At 38.9% G+C, this 15,110-nt stretch overlaps 1 protein-coding gene across 1 annotated transcript in view; it reads left to right on the top strand.

The window, feature by feature from the left end:
* The window catches only part of LOC129431750 (copine-8), a 150,029-nt gene that overhangs the window by 71,985 nt on the left and 62,934 nt on the right, over positions 1 to 15,110 (top strand). Inside the window, exon 6 of the mRNA XM_055189769.2 lies at positions 4,530 to 4,606. Coding sequence (XP_055045744.1) covers positions 4,530 to 4,606 — 77 coding nt within the window. The remainder of the gene's footprint in view (positions 1 to 4,529; positions 4,607 to 15,110) is intronic.

The following is a 15,110-nucleotide window of genomic DNA, read 5'->3' as shown; positions in this document are numbered from 1 at the left end:
TGTTTAGGTCAGGAGTTTTACATGTTCTCCCTGTGTCAGGGTTTCGTCTCACAGGCCAAAAACAACCAGGTTAGGTGAGTTTTAGATATCAACTTGTCCTTAGTAGTATAGATTAACCAGTTCTTGCCATGAATATATCCATTATGCTGGAATGGTGTTAAGAATAAATCTGTGGCGGCTGGTGACTGCTCATCCGAGGGGCGCTAATTTAAAATAAGTGTTCGGAGTGTCATGTGTGTTGCTTGTGTTTTCAAAATATGTGTTTGTTGCGTCATGTGAACCATGTGCATCTTGTGTTTTGTCAAAATAAGTGCCTGCTGCACACGTGTCAAAACCATTTATGATAAAAGAGACGCTCACGTTCCCAAAATACACGCTAGAAACATCCTTAACATTAAACTCTGATTACGCATGAGATTATGCGAGTATCTGGCAAACGCGAGCGTCTCTTTTATCATAAATCCTTTAGACGCATTTGCACAGGCACTTATTTTGACAAGACATGTGATGCAGATAGGATCTCTCGATGCGCAGAACACATATTTTGAAAAAAGGAACCACACACATGACGGGCTACATACATGTTGTGATGAACTTTGGATTGAGCGCCCTCGAAAAAAGGAAGTCACTGGCCGCCACTGGAATAAATTAATAAATATAGTAAAAGGAGATGCTGGAATGGGGTTCGAAATGAATGGATAAATTTAGAAAAGCTTATTGTATGGAGAAGATTACTGTCTGGATGCTTTCTGTATCACCCATCACTGTGATCTCAGATCGGCCGACAGTACGAACAGTATGTCAGTGAGTATGCCACTTCAGAGTCCCTACTGTGAGTGTTTTTGGGTAAACGGTCCAGTACTCATTCCTATGAATTAGAACCAGAACTAAGCGGTCAGAAATGGGCTATAGAGCAAGCGAAACTCTCAGTTTATCACAGTTACATCCATGACGCTTTAGCATCCAATCTTAGCTGGATGAAACCTTAGTTGACAGAAATTTAGAATCAATTAATTTCTTGGCTGATGAAATATTTTGGGCTTCTGGTTATGATTTAGATTTTAGAAAATGTATTACAATGTCATTACCATAATCTTATTCTGACAATGGAATGAGAGGGAAAAAATGACACGCTCAGGAGAAAACGTGCTGCTCGGAAATCCAATATGGGTCTAGACTGCAATGTACTTGCTAAAAGAACCAAGTACAGATGTTTAAGCAACACTGACAACCTGGATGCAAGCTTCTTTAAATTAAGTATAATTCTGATTAAATAAGCTAAGTTTAACACCCAACCACTGAAACGACATACGGCCAATGATATAAAACATAAGAGTAGAAAAAAATCAACAGTTATATAAATGCATGCAACACATAAACACAATTACTAGGCTAAAATAACATACATTTGCACCAAAACAGAATACAGTTTAATTAGACCCCCTACATTTATACATTGTAATCTGTCATCATAACAGCTGTAAGCCACCATGCTTTTTTATATAATCTACTGTATACCTACTGTATAGGATTCAGTCATTTAAACATGTTCGCCAACCAGTTGATTAAAAAAAAATTAACTATCTAGGCTGTGGTGTTATAAAGCATATTACATTTTTTTTTAACTATAATCAAGGCGAATTTTGGACAAATAATTGTATTCTCAGCATTTTAACAAAATGCATTTCAAACTTTGTTTTTCACCAGATTAAAACACTGCTTTATGTTTTAGGCATGTTTGTAACAGAGCTTTCCATTTTACAATCCAAAATGTAAACTGCTGTCACCTTAAGTGACTTCCAGTTGCCATGGATGACAAAATGTCAAGTTCAGTGGGTTTGTCAGTTCGTGCTCAGTTTTGAAGCAAGATTCATCATAGATGTATAACTGCTGCAAAAGTACATAAGGTGAAGGGTTGCTGTCCAGCGTTTCAACAATTTTAAACCGCATCTGCAACTGAAGGGCTTTACTGATTTGACAAATGACAATAAAAACATTTAGCTCGTCTGCTAGTATTGTTATACAGTATACGTGCATGTCTAAATTAGCATTGTGTATATTCCCCGCCAGCCTTTTTTTTTTTTTTTTGAAAAGTTGCCCGCCAGCAATTTTGTGATTTTCAGTTTCACAAAATGCCTTCCAGGATTTCTTCTAAAATATATATAAACATACAAATATATCAAATGAAAGAACAGACTCTTTCACGCAAATGTCTTCTCTTAATTGACGAGATAACTCATTAATGGCGGGGAAAGAGTTAAATTGTTTCGACATAACCGTAATCTTGCGACCGTAAATGACGCCTAAAGCCCGATTTATAGTCGTGCGTAAGTTCTACGCCGTAGCTCTGCGTAGCTTGACGTGCATTTCGCAAAAATGTTAACAGCGCGTCAGATCTACGCGGACTGCAAGCGCTGTGATTGGTCCACCAGAACCCCTCCCGGCAGGTAAAAAAAAACTGCGTCATAGGTATTTCCGTTTGTGACGGTGAAAACAAAGATAAGCCAAGTTGAGGAGTGATTTAACTCAAACTGCAACAAAAGTCGCTGTTTATTTACTTCCATCATTGCTGGTCTTCTCAAACACAAGTTGATGTTTCTTCTTCATTTGTGGGTTAACTTGCTAAGCTTCTCCTTCTTTGACGTCCGCGCTGCCACTGTGGTTACACGCGTGGTTACTGCCTACCAGCGGTCTGCGTGTGTGTTTCCACGTCGACGCGGACGACGACGCAAAAGTATATATGAAAACCGACGCGGAACCTAAGCCACCGCAGCTACGCCGTGGGACCTACACACAACTATAACGAGCCCTTAATGCCATACAGTAGCATGCGGGACTTGCGGCGAACAATGTCCGCAGTTTTGTTTTAAATATTCAATTTGATATTATTTGTTGTCACGTAGGGGCGTGAACGATTAAAATGTCTCCACGATCCACTTTTTTGTAAACATCGAGCCTACATCAAGTACACGACAAGGGGCGCGCTACATAAAAGCGAGGTATAGCTTTTTTCCGCGTCCGCAGAGCTTTCAAAGTATACTGACCGCAGCTATGCACGGATGTTCCGACACATACGCAATACAAATGATTTCTTATTCAAATTATTACTCTACTAGGCCGTCAGGCCAGCACTGATTTGCAACATTTGCAGTACATTTAAAAATTTAGGATAAGAAAAGAAAACTAGCTTAACAAAGTTAAGAACAAACATCAAGAAAAAAAGAACATCAAACATTATGGTGACGAAAATGCTCCATAGCTTTCTGTTCTTGGAAGAATTTTAAATCAAAAAGAAGAGAAAACGATAGTGTTTGTGCAAATGCTGTCTATTTCCTTTGTGTAGGTGTTTGTAGTGGAGTGTCCTGTCTCAAAATGTCTTTGTCCATGTGCTGTTGTACGCACACTGTCCGTGCACTTTCCACACATATATTTGTTACCTTGTACTGCATTTTTAAATGGGGGCATTAGTATGGCTGTATTTAGGCTCAGTAATAGCAAAATAGTCTTTAAACAAAAAGGATGAAAAAGGATCGTGATAAAATCGTAAAATCGTGTTTTTGCCTAAACCAATCGTGAAATTATATTTTTCCCCATCGACCCCCCCCCCCCCCCCATTGTCATGTGCATGCTCCTCAAGTGATTGACATACAGCACAGTTGACTAGACAGCTCTACTACTGTAAATGACATGATACACAGGCGATCTGTTTCCACAGTACAGTCACCCGCAATGGTTAGCGGAGCTTTGGCTGTTTTTGTTACTTCACAAAACATTCATTAGATGCATTGATGAAGCGTGGTTTAAACACATACTGACCCGAGGGAGGTAAATGGCACAAAACCACTACACCCCTACTTTATACTGTACACATATAAACACACAGTTGACTTTAATAGTGTACAAATAAAAACCTGGTTGTCCTGTGTTTATACAGTATGTGGACAGCCCCTTTTGATTAACAGTTGTGACTAGACCACTTTATTTCCAGTGCAAATGTCCTAAAGCTGCTGCATTCAGTGACATTTTAGAGACTTCTGTGTGGCAGTGGTTTAGGGAGGGACATTTTCTGCTCCAACTTGGCAATGCCCTGTGCGCAAACACGGTCCATAAAGCAATGATTTACTCAGTCTGGTGTGGAAGAACAAAGCCCAGACCTGAACGGCATGGGAATGATTTGGAGGCCTGACTGTGAGCCAGACCCCTTTAACCAACACCCCTGCTCACTGATGCCTAAATAGGAGCACATCCCTATGGGTGATATTTCAACATTTACTGTAAAACCTTCACATAAGAGTAGAAACCATTAAAGCAGCAAATAACCAACCACCCATTATTTGACTATGATTTCTAATTAAAATGCTTGGGTGTGTCCATATACTTTATATAATTCCCATCATGTAATATTTGTTATACAAAATATACAGTAAGTTGCAGAAAACTCATACATACTATAAATAGATTATGTTAGATAGTAAAACAAATTTATTCCTTAAGTAAATTCCTCATATCTGTTCTTTGTCTCATTGCAGGATTTCTTAGGCCAAGCCTGCTGTACATTGGGAGAGATGGTGGGTTCATTGGGCAGTCGTATGGAGAAGCCTCTTGGGTAAGAACTATTTCTTTTCTTTTGCTAGTATGCATTACTGTAGTCTGTGATAGGCTTTATCCTTGGCTCAGTCACACAGAGATCCAGTCTGTGGTCTTGGGTTCAGGCTGGTCTTCCATGAACTGTTTAGTTACCAAGCATATTGCAAATAAAAATGGCATGACCTGGCAAACATCAAAAAATCCTATCTGATTGGCTGGTGCTATACAACAACCAGACTGAAGGGCCATAAATGATTTTGAAAGGAAATCTTTCTTTGCCAGAAAGAGCTACAAGGTGGACCAGACTTTATAATACTAGTCAAAAAACATTTTAGCCAGAATCTGAAAAAGCTTTATTGCTAAGTTTGCTTGCGCACACAAGTTTTTTTTGTTAATGGAAAATTCCAGTACACACACCTGAGAACAACATAATGACATATAATAATACAATTCAAGAGTAAACTATACAAAAAACTGACCTATTTTGGCACTAAACACATCTTGAACTCTTTTAAGGAGACTGAAGTCCTGTAGTCATTATATTAGAATTAGAAATTAGGGTTTTATTTCATTTAAGTTGAAAAAAGCTTGCAGGCTCCTGCTATTGCTCGAATGTAAAAAGAGGTCACACTAAACAGTTAGCTTTTAATTTGATTCTGTTTTACTGTATACAATTTCCCTGTATTGTCTTCTAATAAAGAGACTGAAAAAGAATTCAAAATGGTCATATACCATTGCAAAAATAACAGGTTGAATGGCGGCATGGTGGCCTAATGCTACGTACACACCATACGCGGCGGGATCGCGTTACTCGCTCTAGATTACTTAGAGGATTTAAGTTCGTGTTATGTGAATTTTTCGCTCGAGTTGAATATTTTCAACTTGGGTGAAGATGTGTTTGAGGCGAATAGCGTGTGTTTTCATGGCAAACGCACCGCCCATATAGCGTCATTCGCATCACCCCACGCGAGGACGCGTCTGATCGCGTCTTTGCATTGACTTTGTATGTAATCTACAGGCGCAAATTGTTCAACTCGCATTTGGTGTGAACCCACAGTAAGACTTTTGCCCATCTTATGGATCCTGTTTACATCTGACATAAGTCTTCAGAAAAGAAACAAATATTATATGCACTTAAAGGATTACTCCACTTTTATAAAAAAATCTGATAATTTACTCACCCCTATGTCGTCCAAGATGTTTGTCAGCCAAGAAGAATTTTTTTTTTTTTTTTGAGGAAGACATTCCAGGATTTTTTCCATATAATGCACTTTGTTGACCTTAACAGTTTTAATGCAGCTTCAAAGGGCTCAACCAAGGCATAAGGGTCTTTTGTAGCGAAATAATCGTAATTTTTAGCAAAAAATAAAAAATGTAGTTTTAAACCACAACTTCTCATCTTGCATTAGCAGTGTGACGAACCAGCGCAAGCTGACATATTACATAATCACGTCGAAAGGTCACGCATGACGTATGCGAAACTACCGCTTCAGTGTTTACAAGTGTGGAGAAAGACGACCGTTCGATGTTGTTGTATGTGGAATGATACTGAAGTCTTTGTGTCCGTTTATTGGGTAACACTTTACTTGAAGGGGTGTTCATAAGACATCTTCATAATCATGACATGACACGTTTCATAAACATGAAGGAGATTTTATGCACATTTATGACAACTGTCATTAAGTGTCATTCGCTCAATTATGTAATTTTTAATTGAACGATGACATTGTTTGAGATGTCTTTGTTATGACAACTTGACATAAACAAATACATTATAACTTTTCATGACAACTCGACATTACCAAGACAACATAACTTGTAATAAATCTGTTATAAACATGACATAGCAGATAAATTATTAAAATTTAGAAACTATTTAGCTTTACACATTAACATTACAATAAACTGTAATGCTAACGTGTAACATGTGGTTGGTTTTGACATTGGCTGTCATGAGGCCATTATAATTGTGTCTGACCTTTTTTTTACCAGTGATACAAATTAAATTTGTCATTAAAATGTCATTAAGTGTTAATACTCTGTCAAGTAGTTTTATAATAGCGTCATAAATATTTTTCTTGACCTCAACTACAGTGGTACAAATATCATTTGTCATTAATATTTAGGGTTAATACTCTGTAAAAGCGTCATGAATATTCATCAGTATTCATATTTTTTGTTTCCTCCAGGTGTTAGAGAAATAAAATCAATCATCCAATAATAATAATGAATAAAATTGATAAAATTATATTTGCTTGCATTTGTAGATAGATTCACCTCAAATTAAATGAAAACAGTACAATGGTGCAGAGTCCTGCACGAGTCCATTTTTGGAGACCCACTCCCGCCCCTACCCGCAAAGTTCAGCACCAGATCCGACCTGTCACCCGTGATAATATCAAAATTAAATCTGCACCCGCCCTGACCCTTTAATATTTGGCCCGTTACCCGACCCTTACCCGCATAAATCACACACGCTAAAATCATTCCAATTTTTATCACATACCTCTCAACATCACAACAGCGTTATGAATCGGCTAATGAAACAGGCTAAAGTGCGCTTTGTTTTGCGCCATTCAAGTAGCCTACCATCGGCACAAATGGAACCTGAGAACTATACACAAATGGACCTATTAATGAAAAAAAAAACAAGAAAAAATGCAACCTACCTACACAACCGCTGCTGTGCTCCTAAGTCTCGTCTCATGCTTTCTAAGATAAGACGTTCCCAGCTTCCGCCTATCAAACGGCAAAACTTTATGCAACTCCTGCAATGCTCGCTCCAACTAGGCTACGAGAAGCATCAACAAAGGTCGCGCACTGTCGCAGTGGTAGTGACGTGATGGGTCAAATGTCATATGTTGTGCATGTAATGGTAATTTAGACATACATTTAGACACACACCCGCCCGCATCCCCGCTCGTGAATTTTAGGAATGTCACAATCCACCCGTTTGAGACACTTTCATGCGGGTATCCGCGATTACTCTGCAATGGTGGGTTAAGCCATGCAACATTTGGTCCATATCGCTGCAAAAACATTAATTTAATGTTAATCCAATTAAAATATTTTTGTTATTTTTTTCTTTGTCAGAAAATTTTAAAACAAGTTCTGTTAGTTGTCAGTTTTTAATGTATTGTGTACATACATAAAGTTACATATAATCTTTGGACGTGTCTGTTTATTAACAATAAGTATTAACACTTAATCACTACATGCTACATGTCCATACTCAGGCTAGATTATTGAGGTCGTCCAATTGGATGGCCTCGATGTTCCACGGTCTAGGTGTAAGAACAAAGGAGACTGAACATTTTCAGTGGCAGCGTCTAAATTATGACGCTTAAAAGTTTTATGACAAGTTATGTTATCTTGGTAATGTTAAGTTGCTACCCAGTCTTACGAAATTTCGTGATATAGTCACGTAACTTTTTGATTCTTTTTTCGTGATATTTTCACAAATTTTTCTTGATCGTATCACAAATTTCTGTTTACGTGTAACTGTCACGTATTGGTTACTGAACTGCTTTTTCCTATTTTCAAACCATTGTCGCTTCGGTTTAGGGTTAGATTTGGTGTTTGCGTTAGGATGTCCGTTAAGTATTGGTTTATAAAAAAAAATCTGAATATTTTTTTATATTTTCGCTACCCAGTCTCACGAAATTTCGTGATATAGTCACGTAACTTTTTAAATTCTTTTTTCGTGATATTGTCATGAATTTCCTAATTTTTTCGTGATCGTATCACAAATTAATTTTTTTATATTTTCCGATTTTTAAACCATTGTCGCCTGGTGTTAGGGTTAGAGTTGGGTAGGGATGTCATTTTATGTAAATCTAACCCTAAACCGAAGCAACGTGTAAGAAAATAGGACAAAACAGTTGAGTAACCAATACGTGACAATTACATGTAAACAGAAATTTGTGATACGATCACAAAAAAATGTGAAAATTTGTGACATATCACGAAAAAATAATCAAAAAGTTACGTGACTATATCACGAAATTTCGTGAGACTGGGCTGCAAGTTGTCGTGACAAGTTATGATGCGTTGGTTTATGTTAAGTTGTCATAACAAAGACATTTCAAACAATGTCATCTTTGCATTAAAAGTGACATAATTGAGCGAATGACACTTGTCATATACATGCATAACATATCTTTCATGTTCATGACATGTGTCATGTCATGAATATGAAGGTGTCATGTTAGTCTTATAAACACATCTTCAGTAAAGTGTTACCATTTATTGTTTAAAATGGTCTGCAAGTGCGCTTATCGCATATGTAATGCGTGACCTTTTGACGTGATTAAGTAAAGGTTGTGTTGGCATGTCACATGGCTAGTGCAAGACGAGATATTGTGTTTTTAAAGTACATATTGTTCTATTGTTTGATGAAAATGACGAACCCTAATGCCTCAGTTGGGATTGTTTAGAGCCCTTTGAAGCTGCATTAAAACTGTAAACCGTTGAGGTCCACTATATGGAGAAAATTCCTGGAATGTTTTCCGCGAAACATATTTTCGACTGAAGAAAGAAACACATAAACATCTTCGATGACATGAGGGTGAGTAAATTATCAGGATTATTTTTATCAAAGTGGAGTAATCCTTCAAAGTACATTAAATAACTGTGTAGAATGTATGGTGAAAAGAATATAGGAGAATAAACTGAGTGTGCTTGTCGTGGACTGTGTATGTGTGAACATTGACTAATGAGTTTTTGCTATAGTTGCTCTCTTTTTTTGTTAATCTGCTTGTTAAGGTCTTTATTCAATCTCGCCTGCACAGACGAGCCTTTGAGATTCCTATATCCCTTCCCATCCCAAGTTTATATCACTCGGCAGTCGGCACCTGTCCTGAGATCAGAACTTTTTATCACTATCTTCATTTAAAACTCATTTCAAATTCTGATTTGAGATTTGCTTTATTGTACTGTGCCCTCAGATCGGTCTCATGAGGTGAGGTAAAGCCCTGGCCTCACATAGATTTTTACTCCGTGTCGCAGTTATCAAAGCAGGCTCATTAGTTTCATAGCGGGTGTTCAGCTTCATACAGCGTATGGGGGCTCTGCACTGCTGCTCCATTTGCAAAGCCGAACCGCATGCTCATTATGTCCACCTAAAGACAGACCACTGCTGCCTTTTAAAAGGAACGAAAGGGAACTTTTACATCCAAGTTCTTCAAGTACTTATATCTTTGAATGAGTATTTGTACTTTAACACCACATTTTGGATGTTAAGTTTAAAGCTCACATAACCAATGCTGTTTCTGCTCATGTCATCTTAATCTTGAGTCCCTAAACCGGAAAATCGCAAAATCCTGGAGGTGTCGAGCGGGAGGAGCGAGGATCACAGCAGATATATCACAGCATTTATTTATTTATTGGAAACAATTAAAAACATACGCAGCTGAAAACGCCAGGCGGACGCCGACTGACAGCTTTTTTTCAGCCGACTGCCAGCTTTCTTCAGCTGAGTGCTTTGGTTGCTGTCATACTTCTGCTTTGTTTATCAGTCGTTGTACGACGTGCCATTTGATTGTTGTGATAGTTGTCCCGCCCCTCCTCCACTGTGATTGGACGGCCGTGTAAGAACTGACTTTGACGATCTGAGCTTTTTACCCAAATTAGAATATTTTTCAACTCTGCAGCGCAACAAAAATGCCAGCTTCTGGCTTTTTTGAAAAACACCACGCTTTCTTTGGAACCGGCCGCCGGCGTAAAAGCTTTGGTGTGCACGCCCCTAGGGAAGCTGATTTGGAGACATTAAAACATGGCCAAACCCTACACCTGTGCCCCAGGCCTGACATGGGGGACCTTTAACAACCCTAATGAGTGTTAATTACACCTAATTACACAGTTCAATCACCCAACCAATTGTGTTTGGAAGACGCTGCATGAAGCATTGTTGCTATTTGGAGCTGTTATAGAGAGCATGGGTTTGTGTGGATGTGTGTTGTGCGAGACATGTGGTATTGTGTTCCTCCTGCAGGTTTGAAAAGTTTAATGAATGGCTTCTGTGTGTATCTAAACATGTATGCCCTTCAAGTCATGCCATATCACCCTGTAGCCCAAGACAGCATGCCCACTGAAGCTAAGCAGGGCTGAGCCTGGTCAGTACTTGGATGGGAGACCACCTGGGAAAACCAGGTTGCTGCTGGTAGAGGTGTTAGTGAGGCCAGCAGGGGGTGCTCACCCTGTGGTCTGTGTGGGTCCTAACACCCCTGTATAGTGATGGGGACACTATACTGTCAAAAAAGCACCGTCCTACGGATGAGACGTTAAACCGAGGACCTGACTCTCTGTGGTCATTAAAAATCCCAGGATGTCCTTCGAAAAAGAGTAGGGGTGTTCCCCGGCATCCTGGCCAAACTTGCCCATTTGCCTACTAATCATCCCTCATACTAATTGGCTCTATCAGTCTGTCTCCTCTCTACTAATAAGCTGGTGTGTGGTGGGCGTTCTGGCGCAATATGGCTGCCGTCGCATCATCCAGGTGGATGCTACACATTGGTGGTGGTTGAGGAGATTCCCCCATGCATATGTTGTTGGTGTTGTATTTGCAACCACTATAACCTTTAGAAATTAATTTAATTGCATAAATGTAATATTTTTTCAACGTCGGCATATGATTGTGATTTAATCTATGAAAATTGCCTAAAAATAATACATTTTAGTTGTATGCTTTACATGTCAATTAGCATCTCTTATTGTCTAAGGCTGTAAATTCAGGCTAGTATTATCTTCAAATTAAATTTTGGCATATAAGCCAAACATTCTGAATCATGTAAAATAATTTGTGTTTTAAACTGCAAAGTTTCCATTGTTTACTTCCAGAGTGTCAGGTAAATATATAGTACATTGTTTTGCTTGGATTGATCAAAGAGATACGTCACAGGCCTGCCGAGTTTGGTCATTTTCGGATGCGGAGCCGCGCGCACAGTTACAAAAAATGCCGTGCCTCCACCCGAAATGGGGTCTCGCACCCAACGCGCACAACCGCCCACTCTGTGTTGACGTCATTTTTGCCGCGCGCACTAGCGCGCCCGTGTGGACATGCGAGTATAACCAATAAGTGGTTTGGACTCAGGATACAATCAACTTGGACATAAAGCGGCGGGGACATCTCTCACCCGCAAATTTTTTTTTTGGGTGAGTCAGACCTCAAACAGTCAATTAATTCAACATTAGAAGAAAATGGCTAAAGAAACGTTAGCACTGAAACGATTTTATCTCTATGCTTTCATTTATTTTCTCACTCCATCCACGGTCCCACTCCAGTTTTGTGATGCTGAAAACAGAAGTTGACTGATGTTACCATCTCCATTGTTAAATTCAAGTACCCTTTTCTTTGCCGCGAGTGGGCTCATTAAAGCCCAATCGACATTGCCCTCCTGCAACTCACTGTGAATGCTTTCCACTTAAAAGCCAATATGTTGGAAGGCTTTTAACATCAGTAGAGATAATGAACAGATGTGAATATAGTTAAGCATGTAACATCCTGGAACTACGTGACAAGTATCACATTATCAACTCGGATAATGTTTGTGACACTTGAACGTACAGAAAAAACGTCTGTCAATAAATAAATAAATAAATGTCAATGGCAATATATAATGGATTAAAGTAAGAAAATCAGCAATTCCATGTTAATCTGTGTTTTTGTCCAAACTAACCGTGACCGCAACAAGTAACATTACATTACATGTTATAGAGTTAGTACAAAGTAAAGTTTTAGAGCTACCACTCGCAGATAATGACCATTCTCAGAAATGCTATAGCTATCATATCCATTCTTTGTTAGAAGATGAATTAAGGTCAATTCCTAAGTGCATTTCTAAAAAAACACCACGGCTTAAGAAGCGGCACTTTACGGTTTGCTTTTAATGATACTTGTTATTTCATTCAGGTCTCTGTCGACAGAGGGGAGATAATTGCGTACGCACAGACAGAAAAAACAGCCATTCCACTGCTGTGTCTCCAGTACTTAATTACCTCTGCACTCGAAATGCTGATTGCAAATGCATGCATCTTGATTAGGACTTACAGGAGCGACTGAACGAAGAAAAACAAGGTGGTAGAATGAGAAAAAAGCATTTGAGTGTGTTTGCATGTTTGGATGATTGGAAAGTCTGTTTTGAAGCATCCTGGATGCTCTTGGACGAGCTTCCAAAACTTAATATTAGAACAATGTTGCTTGTCACATAGTGTAGTTCATCTCATGTCTCTGTTGCTAAGAGACTGAATCAATGAAGAATCTTTTTGAGGCGCTTAAATGTTTACTGTATAGGAGCTAATCATTGTCATTATAGATGTGCAAGATAAATATACATAAACTTTCACACATATGTGATGTTTGGTGTTGAATCCTTTAGTTTTACATTCATTTAAATCTCAATGTTATATTTTTTTACTGAAAATGCAATACATGTAATTTATTCATCTCAAATATGTATAAGCCTAAAGCCCGGGATACACTGCACGATTATTGGCTGTCCCAGACGAAAGATTGCCATCGTGAAACTATCGTCGCGATTTCTGTGATCGTGGCTCTCCATCCTCCATCGTGGTCCTATATCGTACGGCCGTTTTCCCGGTTTTGCGTCCAAAGATAGCCTACGATGTGTGTCAGTGTCAGAAATTCGGCACGATCACCGCACAGTGTGTTTGCTGCTACGACCTGCGTGCCGGTATTTGTTTACCACGAGCGCATGCTGGTGACGTTGCGCAATGTGTGACGCTAGCACCGAAGCTTCCGCGTCATCATCGTACAGTCTACATGCCTATCGTACCCGAGTTTAAGCGATACATGTCGCACAGTGTGATAAGCTAATGATCTTATAAGAGGACAAAAATCGTGCAGTGTATTCCGGGCTTAAGAGTCGACATTTTAGGTATATTTATTGGATATCTCCGCTTGATTCCTTGGCTCAGCCACACAGGTTGGGGTTGTCATGGAGACGGTGTGGTTTCTCCCACTTCACGTTTTTCTCCAATTTGATGGGTCATATTATGCACTCCATAACATTTTGCAGTTTTATTGAATGAGAGATAGCACTTATGCCTCTCAGCTGTCTTATAACTGCACAAAGTGAAGTGTATGATTGATGCACCACACTTTGATAAATTGTATTGGGTCAAAGTTCGTAGTTAACCTTAGGACAGACAATTCTGCCCCCCTGAAAAAATATAGATGTGGGCACCCTCCACCCATATACTGTATAATGAGCATGAGCATGTAGGCCAGCATGCAACCTAATGAGGATTTCTTGTAAAATAACAAAACAGACAACTTAAATAAATGCAAAATAGGTTTCTACTGAAAAAAAAAATTAAAAGCTAAATATTTATAGAAAATAATGTCAAAACAATGCTACAGACTTACAGTAAGAAGCATTATTTTTATGCAGTTATTGAAGACAAACTAATACAATAGTAGCATCACAAAAGATAAGAAATTGTTATAGTCTGCCATATGTATGTACAAAACACCCTTTTATAGGATCTTACATGCAATACTAGATTTTGAAGGCTGCAAATGTGGAAATTTCATGTTTACATTAACAAACCCCATACACAAGGGGCAATAAAGTTATCTTCACACAAATGTGGCATTAAACCAGATGTGCAGTTGGTTATATTAATGATCTTTGAACAAGTTGCTCAGCATGATTCTTTTTAAAGGACAAGTTCGGTATTTTACACTTAAAGCCCTGTTTTCAGATTGTTTATGATGAAATAGAACGGTTTTGACTGAAATTTCGACATATGCGGCTGCCCCGAGAATTTTCGTGTGTTTGTTGTTTCACCTCCCACCTCTACAATGGCTGTATAGGTGCACTGGAACAATCCTTCCTAAAATGGATTAAACGTTCGTTTACAAAGACGCGAAACTCACCGAGTGGTCGGGGGTGTTCACTGGTGTGCTCACACAAAAATCGCTGCAAAAGATGCTTTCCAACAGGTTTTATCGTAGTTTTTGCCAACTCCATTGACTTGTATTAGATTTTCTGTGAGGTACGGTATTACTCCGCGCCTGGAACCTTGTTTGTATTCTTGCAATTGGCAAAGGCGGATTATCGCCACCAACTGGGCTGGAGTCTATTATTCAAGCTCTCAGCGGAAGAATATCTGGGTGTGAGGCGTTTGGAAAAATAGGTCAACAAGTTTACAACGAATGATAATATACCTGTTGGAAAGCATCTTTTGCAGCGATTGTTATATGAACATATCAGTGAAGACCCCTGACCACTCGGTGAGTTTCACATCTTTGTAAACGAAAGTTTAATGCATTTTAGGAAGGATTGTTCCAGTGCACCTATACACCCATTGTAGCAACAAACACCCGAAAATTCTCGGGGCAGCCGCATATGTCGAAATTTCAGTCAAAACTGTTCTATTTCATCATAAACAATCTGAAAACAGGGCTTTAAGTGTAAAATACCGAACTTGTCCTTTAAACTGTTGCTCTAGCATTACTGTATCTAATACCAATTATATCAGTAAGTTGTTCGTGCAATGTT

Source organism: Misgurnus anguillicaudatus, chromosome 1 (assembly GCF_027580225.2).
Source record: "Misgurnus anguillicaudatus chromosome 1, ASM2758022v2, whole genome shotgun sequence".
In the NCBI taxonomy this organism is placed as follows: Eukaryota; Metazoa; Chordata; class Actinopteri; order Cypriniformes; family Cobitidae; genus Misgurnus; species Misgurnus anguillicaudatus.
Note: the sequence above shows the minus strand (reverse complement) of the source record. Positions and strands in the feature narration are given on the sequence as shown.